This window comes from Bemisia tabaci, chromosome 3, assembly GCF_918797505.1.
Source record: "Bemisia tabaci chromosome 3, PGI_BMITA_v3".
NCBI classification, from domain to species: domain Eukaryota; kingdom Metazoa; phylum Arthropoda; class Insecta; order Hemiptera; family Aleyrodidae; genus Bemisia; species Bemisia tabaci.
Genome location: NC_092795.1, coordinates 24,235,385 through 24,256,170, shown reverse-complemented (window position 1 = coordinate 24,256,170; position 20,786 = coordinate 24,235,385). Strand labels below are relative to the sequence as shown.

Here is a 20,786-nt window from a genome sequence, read left to right as displayed (position 1 = left end):
CCTGTAAGAAACTTTAATTGCAATAAATCGTTCAAGGTCTATTTACATTAATTTTGCCCCTAAATTGCAACTTAAAAATTTTAAAAAATACGTTAATTAACGGCGATTGAAAATTTTTAGAGTTTATTACGCTGATAGATTTTAATCGCGATTTCTAAATACGGCTCGTAGACACGTCCAGGTGTTTTTCTGAATACCTATAAACCGCACAACGTGTAACTAACGAAGCTGCGTTTTGTGTTTGCCTCGGTGGCAAGAAATTACTGCGTGGAGGGAAGAAATTTTTTGAATATTAACGAATACCCAAGTCGCTAAATTGGGATGAAATTTCTTCAGCACGTATGAAAATCCTCCTTTTGTCTCAGTCTCTGATCCGCCCGAAAGCTAAGAATTTTCAGTTCTGGAGCGCTTTTGGTAAAACAAGCCTTAAAAAGACCTGTTCGGAGACGAAATATTTTTGAGACATAGGACAGGAATGCACACTCTTTGGAAGCCTCTTTCGTGTATAGAAACGACATTGTTCTTTTTCTTTTATTTAAGTAAAAACGACGAATGAGCATTCAGAAGATACCAAATTTTGCCCGATAAAATTCTGAATATTTTCTTAAGACTATCAGGTACAACCTATAAATCTGCGATTAAAATTCCTTGTAAAAGAAGTAAATACTGATGCATTTCCAAAAACATTCGAGTTTTATGAAAATAAATTTGGCAACGCACATAAGTGTTTAAGCACTTATTTCTTCAGCACAGCAGACCACATTTACCTAATGATGACTGATGACCAGTGTACTCGGCTTTGAGCAATCCGATACAGACTAAATTAATCAATTTTCTACCTTAATGCTACCGAACTCGGCAGTCATTACTCATGTCTAGGCGGAGGTGTGTGCCTATGCATCTGAAGAGAATAGAATATATCATAAGAGGGAAACTTAAAGTGCGAGAAATGGGGAAAAAACATATAAAACTCTTTCTTACAACACTGTTGTTGGATGTTAGGTTGATCGATAATGAATTAAGTATATCTTAGATGAAAGAGTAAAACTACATTTTATGAGGAAGGAGGAAAAAAAAATTGAAACGTTCAGTACTTTGAATGAGAATTGTGTCAGCAGGGTATATGTTCTGGGAAAATGGGACAATTACCTCCTGAGTGAGTTCATGAACACTTCGAAAGGGTACAGAAAGGGGGTCCAGGGGGCTTCTTTCAGAGAATTATAAAGCACCTAATATGCAGTTTGAGTCAATTTTGTCATGAATAACTGTCATATATAAACTTCTTGTCTTCTTTCTTGTCTTTCATTTTTCTTCCTCCTTTTTTTCGGGCGTAAGCCCCCTACGCCCTCTCCTTTGGGCCCGCCTTTGAGTGAGTTCTCAGAAGTGACCTAGTGGAGTATCCCAAGGGCCTCATTATTGCTTTCAAGATAAATCAATCCTCCATAAGCAATATTTCAGCCGCACTCATGATTCGAAGGCACACTGTAGCCGCCACGATTCATTGAGATTCATACGTGCTGCGGCTGGCATAAACCGTTATCAAAGAGCGTTCCTGATGACGCTTTCAACCTTGGTCACTGTGTCATTCCTCTGACGTAATTTATTTCCTCCTCCTCCTTCGTTTCGACTCTCTCCTTTTCCGATAGTTTCCACCCCTCTACGTAACATCAATGCAGAGAGAGGGTCTGCTAAGTTTCCGTACAACTGAGTGGGCTCTTTGTTTAAGAAAACAAAATCTTGGTCCTTTCTGTAAAACGTGATAAAAACAAGGCTAAAAAGATAACACTAAAAACCCGAGACGTTCTGACGACTCTAAACTAAGTCATTTGCAGTCGGAAAATAAATATTAAAAATTGAAAATATCAGTTGTTTTTTTTCTCGGTCTTCAGTCATCAACATGTAAGTCTTAGGTTTTTTCTTCGATATTTTTAAAATTTTAATTTATTTTCCAACTGAAAATGACTCAGTTTTGAGTCAAAACGTCTCGGGTTTTTAGTGTTGGTTTTTTAGCATTGTTTTCTGTTTATTCCCTTTGTTTTTTTCATATTACCTATTGTCTCGGGCTGCTCCGTATTTTGTATCTATCTCTGTAAAACTTAATAGGTAAATCTATTACTACAAAGAAGACAATTTGGCGTCTTGACAGCTCATACATTTTTTTTTTCATATGCTGGCACATTAATAAAACATTCAAACCGTAATTACTAAGTAAGTGCGCATTCCATTACCAATGCATTGCTGAATCAAGACTCGGTGTCCTAATTTTAGGCCACTTTATGCATTTGTGCAGTGCGTCAAAAAGAATGAAAATACAAACATCGCCCGGACGGCCATTAAGGATGAGCCACTTTCTCCTCAAATCCTTGCTCGACCAGGTGAAGAGGTTCCGAACCTACTGACCCATAAAAAAAACTCAGTTATATCATAGCGAACCACGCCATCTGGTGACAGCACAAGCTTGGAATAACTCATCCGGGAATAAGTTCCCTCGTCAAACAGCTTCCGACCGATTCTTTTCGGAGCCTTTTATGAGCTACTGGAACGGGAGGTGATACGCCCGGCTATCCGATCATCGAGAATGTCGGTCATTCTCAATGACTCCTTTCATCGAGTTGGATATGATGTCTTGACACTCGGAAGTGTATTGGAGCTTATCGATGGGCACTTAACACGATCCCGAGAAATCTCATCTCGCTGTCACTCTATGGGTTCGTGCGGCCACTACGTCTGTAAACACAACGTACTTCCGTTGCCAAGTTCACTGCAAAGGAGTGCACTACGGTCAAAATCAACCATCAAATATATGCTCAGAAGTCGAGCATCACATTACGGGCCATATTTTATTCATAGTCGCTCCTGCGAAACAGCCTCTTTCTTTCGGAAGGCCTCATACGGTTTTCATTGTAACCAAGGGAGCTTTCAATTTGGTTGCATGTAAAGGAAATTTGTCTGAACCTGCAGTAACATTGATGAATATAACTTTGGAAATGAATTTTTGTAAGGAAAAGTAATACTGAATAAATTACAGGACGCGAAAAAAAAAATACTGGAGATTTTGGAAACTCCAAGACAGGGGTAAAAATGAACCAGCCTTAGTGTCAGTCATGGAATATTCTGTGAATATTTCAAGAGCTACTTTATTGGACACTATTATCAGTTATACTATTTTTGCCATCTTGAGTAGAACTTGACATTTTTCGGAGGTAGAATGTTCCAATATTGATATTTGAGGCTGTCATTTTTTGTCTCCTGGCGTTAAAGTCTCCGAATATTGGTCATTAGATTCCAGCCAAATTAAGCCCATCCTTGCCATTATGATGCGACGTGCATGATTTTGCAACCCATTTCATGCAGTAGAGCCACAGACACGTTGCAAAGCTTCGCACTTTGGCTTTTGCTCGTAACCTAGCGACCGACCATAGTAAATTTCGCACTTTCGTAACAATACAAAAGAATAATTATTTAAGTTTCGACTTAATTTAAAGGTAGCTCCAAACCTATCTGAAATTTTCTCAAAGTTGTAGAAATTTTTCTCTGCATTTTTAATTTTTTACCTTAACAAATCATTGACATCTACTGAGAAGGGATGTGGTCTGAAAATTAAGTTGTTGAGTTTTACTCGCGGTTTGTAAAAAGTGTATTATTTTCATGCTCGTGCGTAAAAATCTTTTTTGAATCCTCCCACGTTACAACGAAAAACCACGAGGGTCCTCCGCAAGGGAAGAAGCTAATTAAGGAACAACTACATAAACGACCCTAAGGTATCCTCTTGGCCACCGCGGCAACCGGGAGACACCGTTCAAAGCTCTCGACGCACGGCGCGGCGTGAAATCGAACGGCGTCGCGGCGCGCGGCGTCACGGTTTAGGTCAAGGATATTAAGCTCAACAGCTGATTCGGATCCTCATTCCGGAGCCTCATTCTTCCTCGCTCACCAGCGCTGAGTAAACAAACGCACCCACCCACGCCATCGCCCCCACACACCCCTCCCACAACGAACTTACTCTCGTTAAAAGGGAACATTTCCATCTTCTCATGATCTCCCGAGTAGATAAGAACGATCACGTACCAGGGCTCATCAGAGAATTGACAGCTTATCTTTTCAAATTGGACGCATTGGAATCAAATGGAGCTATCGCAATTGTGACTTGGGCCCTGTCATACATGTATTCTTATGGGTTTTAGGGCTCAGATCACAATGGAGATGGTTCCTTTTGATTTAAACGAGTCTGATTGATCCGGCCGAGTACGATCCCGTTTTTTGCTCTGAGCGCCTGGGCGCGAACTGATTTTGATTGTCGCTGATTGTTGGCAAATAGTTTAAGTGTTTGCACATTGTCACGCGTGTTTGTGTGGATACAACTTTATTGTCCGATCCGTGCGCCGCTAACGACGGATATAAAGTTGTTTCGATCGGTGAGGAGCTGTCAGAGACGAAATAGTTTATGAACCCCGCGCTGGTTTTTCAAGCATTACACGAGTGAGGAATGAGTCAGATGTGACGGTTTATTCAATGTATTGTAAACTGAAAACACGAATCTTCTTCTTTGATGTTAGTTTTGAATACATCTGTTTGATAAGTTTTGTATGAACTTGACGATGAATCCTCAGTCAATTAATTTTGTAAAAAAATGATGATAAAAAAAAACCCAGAAAAAACAACGATATTTACATGATGTTTTAGTACACGTGTAAAAACATGTACTTTCATACAAGATTTGACCTAGAGACGCTTTGCACGGATGAAAAAGTTAGCGGTCCAGGTCTAGCTTTTGGCTGAGGTGTTCATTCCTGATCAATTGTCGCCGAACATCAATTTGTTGCGATTCAGCAACAACAAGTTGCAGTTCAGCCGGAACTATTTGCCGTCGAGCCTCGAAAAGTTGTGGTTCAACCCTGATAAATTAGAAAAGAAAAATTCATCGAATAAATTGTGAGTGGACCCCGAAAATTGGTTTACTTGTTACTCTATAGACATAAAATATTTTATTCGTGTAAAATAACTCCAAAAGCATGTCCTGAGTACATAGATATCGAGACTCGTTTAATTTTTCGCTTCATTTTGCAGAGTAATATAGATATATCGGAGATTTTTTTTAAAAAAAAATGCCTTAAAATCTGTAAATGATCAACTGATTCATTGAGTATCGAATCGCTCTAGAAAATGCTAAAACATATCCTAAATGAGGAAATGTATCTTGCGATGCTATACTTCTTACGAACAGTCAGTCAGCAGGCTGATCGTTGACATTGGTAGACAAAGCTACAGACAAAGGAAACAAAAGGGATATGGAGGGATCCTATTGGTGGAAGCGGTCGGTTGCAATGGACAAAGAATTTAGGTAATAGACTAACTAACGGCAACCGACGAGAGACCGAATAGTTAGTCTATCATTTACCCCCTTCTCCTACAAGAACCACCCATTTCAACCTGTAGGATCGCTTCATACTCCCTTTGTCTTCTTTGTCCATCGCTTTGTCTATCAACTCTAACAATCAGCGAGCTGGTGGTCCGTGGTCCTGGTGGTGGTCAGAAGAATATAGAAGCTCCTCGCGGGTAAGAGGCTGAAGCCAGAAGCGCCAGACCACGTTTCCATTAGCTGACCGCTGAATATTTTCGGGATGCACGCAACGAGAGCAAGAGCGAGCATCCAGGGTGGCGGACAAAATTATGCGAACGTGATGGTGCTGTCGACGTGGGTACATGATACACGAGGGCGCAACACGAAGACGCGGTGTGGGATTATAATTTAGTCTGATTTAAGTGCGTCCGAGCACTAATCGACAAGCGCCTGTCGGCAACTGATACCGTCCGTCGTCGGTCGCCGCTCGTCGTGCCGAAGACCTGCAGTTGCACTCCGGGCCGTGACCGCAACCCGACGTCGCCGTCAACCGCTCGTCCGACTCAGGACCTAGACCCAGACCGAGAACGTCGCCACGCCATGCGTTACGGGTCGTTGTATTACTCTCTTCTGTAGCATCAAGGGGGCGCCCAAGACCAGATTTTTAACGGGATGAATCGAGGAATACACCGTGTGAAATATTTCCTTCAAATGAGCTTGTTCGGTTTTAATCTATGCTTTAGGACACGTCCTTAAATTACGTAACGCTTCAGGGGGAAGCGGCGGAGAGGGGGTCGAGGAGAGCGACAGGCCATTTTTTCCGTGTTTAAGGATAGGGACCTACGTCATAAAAGCGTTACAAGTGCAGGATAAAAAATATGAAGTCTCTAAGCAAGAAGGATATTCTTAAGGCCATTTTTTTTTTTTTTTTTTTTTTTTTTTTTTTTTTTTTTTTTTTGTAACTACTTCAAACAGCCCACAAGGGCTAATCCTTCCGCTTTAGTCCCGCTCCTCCTCCGTCCCCACATCCAGTCCCAGGCAACCATTGTTTGAGACCATCAAACTCTGGTCGCCTGGCCGGGAATCGAACCCGAGACCTCCTACACCTCCTCGCTACAACCACTACACTATAGCAGACCGACTAATGCCTATTTTGGCTTCACCCCGAATCGTGTTTGAATCGAATCTTATGGAATCTCATGATGATGCGCTATTGGATCCTTCGCCCAATCGAAAAGGTGAAAATTATGTAATGAGCATGGAGTCTAAAAAATTCTTGAGAGAAAATGCGAAGGCAAGCTCACAGGTGAGCATGGAGTCCGATATCTTGAAGGGAACTCTGCAAAATCTCTCGAGAGTACTCTAGGAGGAAAATCGTCGGTGACTCTCTCCAACAACAGCGACATGGATAGGGGTGTCTAACGAGTCCGGTTGGGTAGGATGAAATGGGTCTCGTTCGCGCGTTTGATCGGTTTCGCGTTTCCATGCCAAAACCTCTTTCGCCGGCAAATAAACGCGCTCGGAACCCAACATGACGTCTGCTCGTCGCCCCGGTGGGTTATCGCGCGACGAGGTAACGGATCACTCTCCTTGCAACTCACTCGCACTCGCAATCAGCCAAGACGCCTGCGCCTGCGCCTGGCAATTCCGCCTCATCTCGCGAACACTCGCCTGATTTGACCTGATTTTGCGAGCCTACTGCCCCGGTATCTAGATGTATCAAACGAGGAAAAATGGATTGTGTTAGGCAAATTAGTTATATCTACAGTAGCCCTTTTTCAAGAAGAGTTCAACTGTTTGAAGTCAGATTTTGGGTTTAATTTAGTTTTATGAAGGTTAGACTTGGGGTGGTGATTCTTCACCAAAAGCTCCGCACAACGGGAAATTAAAATTCAAAAAGCCTCTTGGATGACCTCAAGCAGATAAAACGTTTTTCCTTCCATATTGACACAAATGTGACCATATATTTCTAAACAGCGTTTAAGCGAGGATGAGCTCATTCAGTAATTTTTGAATCTTGCATTTTTGAAAATTATGGGTCCGCTTATTGTTCACGGGAATTTTTCCGGATTAATCTTAAACTTTACTTTGATAATAACGTTCAAAAAACTCTCCGAAGAATGCCTGTGAAGTAAGTAAAATCTACTTTCCATCAATGCAAAAATTGAATATTACTGAACAAGCCCATTGTATTAAGCAACCAGGTACTATCTTCAGATAGAGCTACAAAGATCTAAGAGGCTATGGAGTTTAATGTATCCGTGAGTGGTTATTGCGAAAGTTCTCCTTTTTTGGCTACATCTTCGGACTTCTGTTCCCTCCAATTATTTCGTATACGTATTTATCTAATACACGGAGAAAAAAAACTTCGTGCATGGGACCCGAAGTTGAGGTCATATGGACCTCTGAAGTTTTCGGATCTCGCATCCGAAAACTCGAGGTCCAGCTGCCGAAGTTCGGATCAGACATCTAAAATACTTAGGAACATAACGAAGGGTTCGGGTCACACATCTGAAGTATCCGGTACATACCTAAGTACTTCAGATGTCTGACCCGAACTTCGGATGCGAGATCCGAAAACTTCGGGTCCCATGCACGAAGTTTTTTCCTCCGTGTATAGTTTTACAAATCCCACTCTTTTTCACGAGATTTTTTTTATGTAGTAATGCCGCATCCATTCAAAATAAATAGGTAACATGTGTCCAGAAAATCGAACATCACGCTCTCTCTCAAGAGGCAGCGCCTCTCAAACCGCTATGAAGAAAACGCTATATATTCGACGGAATCCTTTTGGCTCCGGCGGTTCCTGCAAAGTACCTCTCAGCATCAAATTCTATCTACATTCTTCATCTACATTTTAACACTCTCGTTTCAGGAATCAAGAGCTCCCGATCCTAATTTCGGCCGAGGACCCGATCGAGTTCCTCGAAATCGGTTCCCGTGCTCCAGAGGCAACTTGGCAGTCACGAACGGAGCGGTCCGTGGAACTTGGACGAGTGCCGGGAATTAGATTGGATATTAACACGTTTTTATCATCGCCTCCGATCGCCACTGCCAGAGTCGACCGAAAACCCCGAGCCGTCCTCCGTTCTCCGGAGTCGAGCCGGGAGCTTTTCCTCGGCCACGTGTCAACGGCGCCTTGCTGCAGACAGTCGTCGATCCACGGGAAACGAAAATATCGGTTTGAGGTCACCGTCAACCTGACGGCGCTCCGGTAGACAATGCAGCGGCGCTAAGGAAAAACGCCGTAAGAGTATTCAAACGTTGCCAAATTTCCTCGGATGAAATTGGATTATCTGGAAAACTTGTATTTATTTTTTCTCGGTATCTCCAGAGAGTTGACACTAGGGTGCTCCAAACTTTCGATGTTGTATCTTACCTCACGCTCTTGCATCCCCTGTCCCTGCTGTTGCTCAGGCACTGGCTCTACATCCTTAATTCCTTTGGAAAGACTGCCCTGATCGATTGAGGGAAGACCGAGTTTTGTGGCGATTAGGCGTCGCAGAGCGCCAGAGAGCGCTATAAAAGCGATTCAAGTATATGTATCTCCGGAGAGTTTAATTGTTTGTTTAGTCCGTTTACAAGAAAGTATATTATGACTTTATCAAAAAAAAATTTGGCCGTTTACGAGAAAAAAAGGCTCAGTCAATGCTGGTAACATTCCCCATAGAGTGATTTCTGTCAAGATAGGGCGAAAGGTTAGTTTTTTAGATTTCTACGATTTTTTTTTCTTTTTTTATTTCGACGAAAAAGTCGATTTCAAGTCGAAGAAAATATGTTTACCATAGGTTGTGCCAAGGCGTTTTTTGGAGTTAACCTGACTTCAACACCTCCAGGAAACTTTTAAGTTTTCCAACCTAAAAAGAAGGTTTTTTTAAAGACCTTCTTAAGATGAAGCTATTCTGAAGCCTAATTTCATTGGTTCTCAGATTTTGAAGGCAAAGGTCCATTCATCCATAAATGGTCACAAGTGCTCAATAAAGGGAAATTTTGCAACATTCGAGTTCTCAAACTGCGTTCCTCCTCAATACGTAAGAATGGTCTCGTCGTCCCTGGTGGCGTTTTTGAGCACCATTTTGCACCCACATTCCGAGTGAAAGCAGGGTAAGTATGGACAGCTCCGAATATTACGGCTGCTCATGCATGGGAGTATGTGAATGTATCGGTCAATGGCAGTAGTATTGAGTCAGCTACGTTGAACTTGCATTTTAAATTGCCCTATCCACGGTCGCAGCCGGAAATGAATGCATCGGGAGGTATCTCTCGGCGCGCGCAGATTTGCAATCTCATGAGGCCCGCCTACGGGTAAAACATTTTGCTCTCTTGCTTGAATGAGGTCGAAAGTGTTACTATGCTCATTAGGCCTTAGACGGACCAATCATCGAAAAGAGGAATCGGTTGAGTTGCGATGGTCCTAAGAATGTGTTCGAATTCTCAAATGGAACCATGGATTAAAGCCCTCATTTGGAAGAAGTGTGCCAATTTTAATTTTTTTTGTTTGTTCTTTTAAGTGAGTGTTAGAAAGGTTGACTGGAAAGGGTGTTGACTCATGAGGAATGGAAGAGAATTGATTTAATAGAACCTAGTCATTTTGAGATTTTTAAAATCAATTATGGTCCCAAATTAGAAAATTGACTTAAAACCGATACAGGATCCAAGAATTTCTATATGTATTATTGAATCCCTTATTTGTCTTGAATGTAGTGCCGGAGGCTCCATTAATTGTTAGTAAACGGACTCAATTGCTCTCTCACACAAACAAAAATGTAAGTCTCGCTAAAAATGTACTAGAACGTATCCTCAGACCTTGGAACGGGTCTACTTTAAAATTTGCAAAACCCGAAGCACAAAATACGGCAGGTACTTACCTGCCGTATTTTTGTGTCAAAAATTATGTTTTGGTAGAATATACATACGTCCAAAGTTTAACTTCTGAATTTTTTTCAAAGTCTGTGAAATGGTCCTGTCTATGATAGTATGGCAAAGGTCCCCTTAACACGGAAAAAAATCACGAGGTTCTTGGATGGTATGGATATTTCAAATTAATTGTGGTATTACTCCAATTAATTATAGTAGCACCCCAATTAATTATGGTAGTACCCCACTAAATTAGGTAACTAACCCAAATGTTGCGGTACTACCACAATTAATTAGAGATGTCCATATCATCCAACAAATTGGGGTAGTACCACAATGTTAGGGGATAACCCCTGACACTTCTTTTCCGTGAAAGCTCCCTTAATCATATTGTGAGCTGTATGAGGCATCCCTCGGAAAAATACCTATTTAAAGAGCGGTCGAATAAGCTCTTAGTCCTCGCAACCTAATTCGTTTTCTCCTCGCAGATTTTTAGTGGAAATTTTAAGCTCATTTTACGTGAGTTGATCATAATTTCGTTTCCTCCACACCGAGCCCGATCCGAATATCCATCATTAGAGTACCTATATTGAGAGAGTATGGCCACTGGCGTTACCACCTCTGATTGGCTCAGCCATCTTAGGCTGAATGAAGCCCTTAGGACCCAAAAATGGCGGACGCCTTAAATTAATGCATTGCAAAATGACTCAAAATGTAGTTTTCTTTGCTTATAGTCACGAGAAATTTACTCAAATGCACTATTGCGACTTCTTTACATATTTTTAAGACTAATCGTGTGCAATTTTTGAGAAAAATTATCCTAGATGTAGTAAGGTTGGCAGCAAGTACGGTTGGTGGTAACCGTCAAAAGTTGGCAATGACTCCCCTCCCATCCACAAAAACCAAAACAAAGCACCGCCTTTTTTGGGTCCTAAGCCTCTCCATGGGGCCCAGTGACCATACTCTCTCAATATAGGTACTCTATCCATCATGGCTCATATTTTTTACGTTTCATGTTTTATCGTGGCGGTGCATTCCTTTCCGTTCTGGGAGGCACTTAGGCTTGGTGATTGACGGGAGCGGCGACGCCGGCTGCATGCAAATTTCTCGCGAGCTAGAACAAAGCGACACGGCCGCGGCGAGCCCGCGCAGGGCCGCGAGTGCCGCGAGCGTGAGAAGACGCCCGCAGCCGCGGCCCAGGCCACCACCAATACGTCAATCTCCGCGATATTGGGAAAATTGACATCCGACGCCGACGCTGCCACTCCATAACTCGATCACGGCTCGAGACAATATTGATAGTGTACCTAGTTGTGAAACCACGTATCGCTATTGTGGTGTCTCGCAATTTCAGTTTCTTTTGAACTTTTTAAGGTATGGTCTATGGCGAGATATTCGCGGGGATATGAAACAAAATTTGCTAAAATACTGATCTCGCACTTCGAATATTTATCCATCTTTCCTTTAAGCACTCTTGAGCCCTTTTTAATAGTATTTAAAAAAAAAAAAAATAACCTTCATTTATGTGTTTCTTTCCCCTATTACTCATCAAACTCTCTCCCCGGTTATTTTAAAGATGAAACCATAGCAGAAGATAGTGATAATTGTCAATCGAGAACGAGATGTCGAATACATTTTACAAGAATACTGGATCCCCTTTGGATTTTTGGCAGAAAATTATCCGTTACGCCCAAAAGAAACATTTCAACTGATTATTCCTAAAAAAAAAAGAAAATTGCGTTTGTGAAACCTAAATATATTGCGAAAACATTATTTGCTTATTGATGTCTCGATGTCTCTTTAGGTACGTCTACTCCTCTCTTCTTCTTTAGATTCATCTGAAATAATAAAATGAATCAACGTCGCTCCTTCAAATATTCAAAGCATATTCTTCAAACTGAGTTGAAAAATCATGAATGTTTTCAATTAAATGACGATTTTAAATGATTCTCCGCCGAAAAAATAACGAATGACAGGGAGTCTCCAACGCCGCAGGCCGAGCGCGCTTTTAGAATTTCACCGTCACAAGATTTCATACTGTTAAAAATGACGGAGCCATATCTGCTTTCATAGAGAGTAAATTATAAGGTAGTCATTATCTGGTCTGAGCATTTTGTGTTTAGAGCAAAAAAGAAGAAAAAAAATTGGAGTGCATACAATTCAAATTTGAAGCGCACTCAGCCTCTATCATAATCGATGTCCGCAATATCGTCACGTTTGCGATAAAGAGGGGTAAAATGCGCTCCAGACGAAAGTGATTTCTAAGTTAATTTTTTCCTCCATACCGAGAGTCATGCATGCATGATGAAGAGTCAGGTAAAGGCCTTTAAGGTGAAAACTCACATTATTAAGCACAGGAAAATAACGATTTTGGGCCAAAAATTTCGATGTTATATGCTCACGTTTGCGATAGAAATCTCAACTGTGCTCCGAATAAGGATGATATTTAATTCAACAGCCCCCCTCCCTCTTAGAGTCACATGATGCAGGCGGGTGAAGGTCCTTAAAAATGAAACTCGATCACGCTGTGCAGCGCATAGAAAAATTTAAACAACTGTGGATCAAGAATAAGGGTTTTTAGTTCCAACTGTTGCACGCTCTTTAATGCTCTTTAGAACACTGCATGTCAATCGAAGTCTAGCAACTGTGCAAGTGAACTTCAGCAGACTTTATCTGGAGCCACCTGTTTTTCGTCTTCAAACTTTCAATTGCTCCTTGAGGGTCGATATTTTGCATTTTTGGGTGTATTTTGTCTGTTGAAGCTGAATCAACCCCTTTCAGCACGTGGTACATTTATCTCATTTTATTAGTTGTTCAAATCAATAGCATTTTTGTTCATGTCAATCAGGGATCCAAAAGTCCCTCCACCCCTGGAACCTTTGAACAAATTGACATGGAAACTCGAAATCTCGCGAGTCCGTGTAGGGCAAAAGAACGAAATTTGGGACCTCTCAACATTTTAAGGGCACCGCTCTGAAAAGGAGGAAGAGCCTACGGGTTTTAGGAGCGGCGTAGGACTTTTGAATCACCGAGTGTATATTTTGATGAGGTCGGGGTCAACTTAGAAAAAAAGGGATTAAATTTATCAGGGCTACGCTCCACTGGCCAAAGAGGACCATTTTTAGGACTAATTTAACTACATTTTGCAATGAGGAACTACAATGTCTGGCTCTGTTTAGAAACAACGTATGTACCATTAGTGTCCCTATGCACGTAAGTGTTTTTACAGATGAGCCAGAAATTATAGTTCCGAATTTCAAAACGTAGTCCAATTGTAAGTACCATGAGCTAAAGGGGGCTCTCTTCAAGGCTCCGTGCCACTGGCTGGGAGGGCTTTGTTCACCCTTTTAGGGCTTTATCATCTACGGGCCATTTTAGCTGAAAGACACCTCCCTCTTCATCTTTTATATCATCAGGCAATTAGGTCCCTGAAGGAGGATGACCCGAAATCCCTCCGCAAAACGGTGGATTTCAGCCGTTTTCAGGAACTTCCTGCCCTTGGATCCACCTTTTTCATGACAAGTTTTTGGTGATAAACTACTAACCTCATGAAGAATTCCTAGCTGAAACACTGGTTTTTATTGAAGTTTTGATGTATCTGGCGGGATATTTGACAACAAAGACCTGGGCGAGACGCGGTCGGTGATGCGTCTGATGTTTCGGAGTGACGCATGACGCGCCGATGCTGTGTTCCTGGCCGCGACAAACCCAGCGTGACAAGAATCTTGCTCCTGTTTGTTTATTGAACTTGTGACATGCGGCAAAATAAACCAAATCATCCGCGACGACACTATGCTCAGCCGCCTGTCATCCGCTCACTTTTTCTTTCAAGGCTACGGCCATCAACATCTTGTTGGAGCGCCGATACACGGAGAGTATGAACAACTCTGCGATCCCGAAAAAGTTAGAGCCCAAATGATTAGCCAAATTATGATCTCAAAAAATCCTCTGAATTTCCTCCTCGTGAATTTACCAAATTATTTTCACATAAGTTTCAATGATATCAAAAAGAAATAAGTATCATCTGCAGTGGTGTGGTCACCGAGGAGAGGAGAGTTCAGGTGGTCTAACCACCCCCCCCCCCCCCCCAAATGACCGGAACATTCTACCGATACAGGTCATTTTTCTCGATTTTTAGAAAATTTGTACCCTCAGACTCTCCCCATGAGATATTTCTGACCGCAAGCACCCCGTTCCTTCATAAAACTTAATGGCTACGCTACTTACTGGCTATGTGTCATCACCACTTCAAAGGTACAGGACGGCGGTTATCTTCAAAATTTCCCGACCTAAATATTTGAAGGCTGATAACGAGTCTACCCCGAACATTTCATGTGGGGATTTCGGCTACTCTCTAGGGCCCAAAAACCTCCTTGAAATGGCTTGACAAGTACATACCCTCCCTACCTGGGTACTCCATATTTAGACAAACTATTATCATCAAAATAAAATTTACGACTTTAAATAATTATCCGTGTGAGCGTATTTTTAATCCATGGAGCAATTTATCCATAACAAAAGGCTAACCTTTCAACTACCTTAATATAGAATACTCGGAAACTCAGAAATTTCCGATTAACATAATTTTCCGTTTTAAACCCTTCACTGTCAACCTTGTCATTGGAATTACACCTATGAGATAATAGAGATCAAGTGCTTTGAGTGCACCTGCAAAACGTGGTGGTAAACAATTTATTTTTTATAGACTTGTTTATATGCGGTCAAATATGTTCACTTCGACCTGAAGATATTTCAAACGGATGCAGGTCTTACAGGCTAATTTTTGCCGACTCTAAACACTTTGTTTACGATCAAAGGCTCGAAAAGTAGTTATTTTCTTGAGTTGTGAACCAGTCTTATACCCGTAATAAAAAAATATTCATCCCAGATTTTCCACCGTTCCCTAGAATATATAGTTCAATAACCAACGCCTTCAGATTAGAAACGCAGGATTAATGGATTAACTGATTAAAACGAGAGTCTAATCATACTTAGCCTGGAGCTTGGAAAAATAGATTCCCTTCTCGTGGTGGCATGGTTAACTTCCATTTTCGATTTAGCGATTCTTCTTCGCATCTTGACTTTTTGTCTAAGAGCCAGGAGGCGCTCTGTTCTGGTAAGGAAGAACGTTATACGAACATTTGAATGTTGTCAAATTTTTCTCGATAAAATGTTTATTTTTAGGAAAGATCACGAGTGATAGTATATTTAAATTTTCAGATAGCTTATATTAAATTGTAAATTATATGCTTTAAAATGTCAAAAAATATAAAAGTATAAGACTATTATAGCGACTCCGAATTTTATTAGAGGTCACTCGGCTATGTCCAATGTCCACACAGCCTTTTCCCTTCAGGAAACATGAGGTTTTCGCCGATTTTTTTTTTTGTAAGATATAATTTTTGGAGAAGTTATGAATTTTTTCTTGAAATTTTCAGATATTCTACTTTAAATTTCAAATTATACTGACTAAAAATTTCGGGGAAATCATAAGATCTCTAGAAAATCGGTGTTTACAAAAAAACAAAAAAAACTTGGCAACGTTTAAATATTCCCACATTTTTCCTCAAGAAAACGTCAGGCATTGGACCTATTCCCATCACTTTGAGCGTTCGGTAAACTCTTTTGAAAATGAGGGGTGTTTCCCTGGCGTTAATTTGTTTTAATCAGAGGTGGCGTAATTGCCTCGCGGAAATTCGAACAAAGAGCCTTCCATATTCCTGAAAAACAAATCACCTTCGCACCAAACGGAGACGCCTCGATCATTGGTGGAATCGGAACCTAGAGGAAGGTCAAGAATCTGAAAATGAGAGCAATTTGTCGAGATTTACGGCTCGCGGCTGACGTGAAGACTATTAATTGGAATTAGGAGGGTATGACAGGTTGAATATACCCACCGAAGGAGTGGTTCGTGGCTGCCAATTTTAAAAGAAAAATTTTATCGGGACAAAATTTCGACAAGTTTCGGAGTTTTTTGGTTTTGGTCTTTTTGTAACATAAGGGCAGCATCACAAAATTTGAGATAATTAGTGGGAAAAGGTGCTTTTTAGCAATTTGTAATAATGGAGAATTTGCATGCAAATATTTTATTTGCTTCATCTGAAAGTGCTTAAAGAGCTGATTTCACAGTATTTTTTATAATTTTTTTCTGATATGAGAAATAGTATAAAAATAGATTTAAAAGTGAGAAAATGCACCGCCTAGTGACGTCATCTGGCGGCATGTCCCATTTAAATACACGTATTTTTGCAGATTAGATCATTTTGTCTTATCTTCTCCAATAATTGTTCAATTCATGAACCAAGGTTATCCTCGTGTTCAATTCACCCAGTAGTTTCCACTCAAACTCGAAATTCATCAAATTTCAGACACCTGCAAATTCTCTATTGGGCTACCTACGCGTAAATACAAAATCGTGTTCTGGTGGTTTTATCATATGAATAAAAAGGGGTGGGGGGGGAATGTAAAGTTTTTTCATCATATATTAATCTTAAAACGTCAAATTCCGAAGGAGGAAACGTAACTCCATTCCAAGGTTGCAAAATTTACTCGAACAGTTCAATTTTTCACAAGTATATAAGCGTGCAATTTCCGTCAAAATTGTCTCTGATTTTTGCGTAAGATTAAAGGAAAAATCAGCAAAGTTCTTAGTTAGAAATGCCTGAGATTTTCTTGGTTAAAATTCAATTTGCGAAGGGAAATTTGGTAACTTTGAAATCTAGTAATGTTCCTTCGTGAGGGTGGAATTATTACATAATATACATCAATCCTTTATCACCGATGAAACTGCTAAAACGCGTAATTCGCGGATCGCAACCCTGCTGACTTTCTCTCATAATTTTTCCCCAAATAGAAGAGCCGCAGAATGACGTTTTTTTTCTACGTGGAAAAACTTTCGGAATAAAATGTTGCACGACCGAATCACCATAAATTAATTCATTTTTGTTTTCCGATGAGACAACCTCGCCAAAAGACTGGGAGTTGCGTAATGTTTCTAGAGATATCATTTCAGCTGCCTCTGATGAATGCACATTTTATATTTACCTTAATCTAAATTGACCACACTCGTGGGGCGTAGGTCCAAAACATTCTTTGACAAGTCTCCCCGGTGGAATTCTCCGCGATGCCGAATGTAATGAAAACGCAACGGTGATCTTCCTTTAAAATTCAGATCATGCCAAGAAGGCAAGTCTCGACGAAAAGAGGGAACAAGATAGCGCATCGGAGGCAGAAGCAGCGCGCTCCGCTCAGCTGATCGCAAGCGATTCTCCAGCGCATGAGTTGGCCCGTGTTCAGGCCGCGCAGCGCGCTGCGCCACCTCCATGCGCTCTTCTGCTTTCCTACTTTGGTGGCTCTGTACGTATTTCTGTCTCCCTCTCTTTCTGTTTTTAATGCAATTTACTTACTGAACGCATTTAATAAATTATATTTGCTAAAATGTAAAACATTTAATAGGTGTAATTTTCTTCTTACTTTAGAAATCTTTGGGCAAGCAGTGCTTGCCTTGCTTATCCGGACCGCACGCCACTGGTCTTTTCTATTAGAAAAGTTTCCTTTGAATATATAGTTGGGCGTTTCAAAATTGACTTCTGATTATTCAAAATACAGCATAATACGCTCTTAGATTTTCACGATTAAAAATTTGGGACGCTATGGGTTAGTTGCGCTTGTTACAGAATTGTGTTTCGATTATTTTAAATCATACATATCAGGAAAAAATGTAAGATCTGTCTGAATACCAAGTTTCCATGTCCAGTATGAGTGAAAATATCGCCTTTTAAAAAACAGGGCGTATGGTGTCATCCACCGCGGTAGTGCAGCCCATGGTTTCTCTCACCTTGATTGTCTATTCAGTTGAAAAACCCGTGGAAATGTGTGTATCACTGATTGATGAAACCGAAATGGAGAGAATTCGTGGAATGTACCACTGCGAAGGATGAAGTCATACGCCGTGTTTTTGGAGGGTGGTATCTACGTTTATGTTGGACTTTTAAACTAGGCGTTATTGGATAGATATCATTTTTTTGCTAATACATGACCTTTTACCATTAAAAGGCAATTCTAAGACCAATGAAATGATCCATAGCGTGAGTAGTCACTCGGCTAGGTCGGACGCCACGGGATGGCATACTTTCTTTCCCTTTCGTTTGAGTCTCCAAGGTGGCCTCTTAGAAGTAAAGACATTCTGGTCCCACTATGTCAATTGTTTGACTGTACTTCTGGTCACGTGGCTAACCCTCTGAAAATCGAATTAAGCTGATGGTTGTAATAAGTATCTACCAACCAACCACGAGTCCAGTGACTAGCGCCATTCGCCACATTTTTCATGAAGATATGCAGCTTTATACACCGACTTGCCACTGAGTTCCACTGGCGGATCCAGCAAATTGGCAACATTGTTTTTCTCCATTTAAACCTATGGAAACTAATCGATTTTTGGAGGGGCCAGGTACTCCGACAATAATCGATTATTTAACATAGGTTTAAATGGAGGAAATCCGGTGTTGCCAAATTGCTGTATCCACCTCTGCTGAGTTCGCTCCGCAGTTTTTGACTGATCCTCCAGCTTCGGGCACTATTAAATTATTCCGCGACACGCGCAACTAATTTGTGATTCAATTTGACAACACCGAGAGGTCGAGAGGAAGACTAATTCATGAACCTAAATAAACTCTCGGGGAGACAGTTGATATCAATTAGAGTCGCAAATACTCTGAACGGCCTGTTTTCCCGTGGACGCATTCAGCCGAGCTTCTTGTCGCATAAAGAAGGGCCTGATAGGACTCGGCTTAATGTAAATGAAGAAGAAATCCGCATGATCTGGGATACATGTTCCTCAATTAAGAGTTGAAGAAGTCGGCGGTCTCATGTCCATAAGCGGTTCTCCGTTGGAAGGGATCACAGAGACCAAATAGACAAAACAGCGATAACGAATATTCGGCAATTCGGATCCAAGAACTTATTGCAGACGTTTGTTATCTACACATGTTCGCCTCAATATTGCAGGAATAAAGCAGAGCGATAACAAGGCAGTTGAGGACTTCGTCTGAGTCTCTCGTAATTTGGAAAAAATGTCAATGAAACAAAGATTTGATATTGGAATTGAGTCTTGAACTACAACTCCACTTTTGACTTTCTTCGAAAGCACTAGATAAATCGTAGTGCAGCAGAAGTTACTATGTTTCTTCGGGGCTAGAGAAAGCTTTCAGGATCGCGGTATATGACTAACGGCTTGGATATAAACAAGTTGGAGGCCTAAGGCTGATTGTGCCTATGAAAGTAGGAGAAAACAGGTTGACCTGTGACCTAACCGCGTGAAGTCGCTGGATCAAAACTTTGAGGCCAATACATAGATCAACTTCTGAGCCATATTTTAAACTGTTATATTTTGAGAAAGGAAACCTTAACTTTTTACCTCTTTACAATTTCATGAATCTACAAAATGTTTGAAATTAAAACGCAGTCTTTCTAAAACTTGCACGTTTTTTTATGGGCATTGGTCGAACGCTCAGCAGTAGAAATAGAACAGCAGAAGACTGCAAGTTAAAAATTAGTCATAACAACACACGTTCTCTTGTCAATAATCTAAGTAGAACATGGTGAACACATTGGAAATTTTTAAATTCTCTATTTATTTATGTGAGAGTAGCGATTTTAGTGCTCGTAAAGATTAGGTACCGCCTACCAAAAATTAAAGGTTTAACTAACAGCTGTATCCAGGATCGACCTCCATAAAAATGTGCCTTCTTTTGAGAGAGGCAGGGGTGAAAATATTCTATCCGTCCGATGTAAAAAACATTTCGGCTAATTGATCAATTAACTTCATGTGTTTCTGTCATTAAAGTTTTTAGAGTATATTTAAAAATATTTTTTTATTCATGCTGAGCCGTATCATTACAACTTTTGATCAATTTTCCTACGATATAAAATAGAGGCTCCTCATTTCTAGTATTTTGAGGGACCCTGTTTAGGTTAAAGTAAACAAAATACAAATAGAAAATAATGATTGCAGCAAAGTTATTAATAAAAGAATAAACTCTTACCTGAACTGAGCACCTCATTTTGATAAAAATATAGTGTAAAACTTCAAGAAAGAACTCTCCTATAACAGGAGATAAGGAACCAAAATTCTAAAATTATAACCCGAAAAATTCACCTCTCACAACACCCGTGCGGCAAGACCGAAGATACCCAGTAACTCCTGGTTAGGATGAGAAGCTACTGAGATCTAATATTAGCAGGAAATTTAACTTCACCTGTGGGTCCGCCTCGGACCCACCAGCTCTCTCTCTATCCTCTCCCCCCACTTGGCAGCTCCTCTCTTTCCTTTTCAGTCTCTCTCACCCTTTCTTCTCCTTTCTCCGCCTCGCCCCGCGATACATTTTCAATTTCTTCGCCTTGTTCTCGGGTGCATCGCAATGAATGTAGACGAACCATTAATCCCTTTTAATGCACCCACCAATCAACATGTGTTCCGATTTATTTTGACCATGCAAATAAACCGGTTCCCCTTTGTGTCCACGCCGTTTTTCAAGAGATCTAGGTCCCTTGGCTTGGTGCTATGTGCGACGTACAACGTTGACCGATG

General features: G+C 40.9%; 1 protein-coding gene across 1 annotated transcript in view; it reads right to left on the bottom strand.

Annotated features, from left to right (window-relative positions):
* LOC109031016 (uncharacterized) overlaps positions 1-20,431 on the bottom strand; it is a 62,806-nt gene extending 42,375 nt beyond the window's left edge. The window contains exon 1 of the mRNA XM_072297571.1: positions 20,242-20,431. Within this exon, the coding sequence (XP_072153672.1) occupies positions 20,242-20,259 (18 nt within the window). The 5' untranslated portion in view covers positions 20,260-20,431. The remainder of the gene's footprint in view (positions 1-20,241) is intronic.
* Between the last annotated feature and the right edge of the window lie 355 nt (positions 20,432-20,786).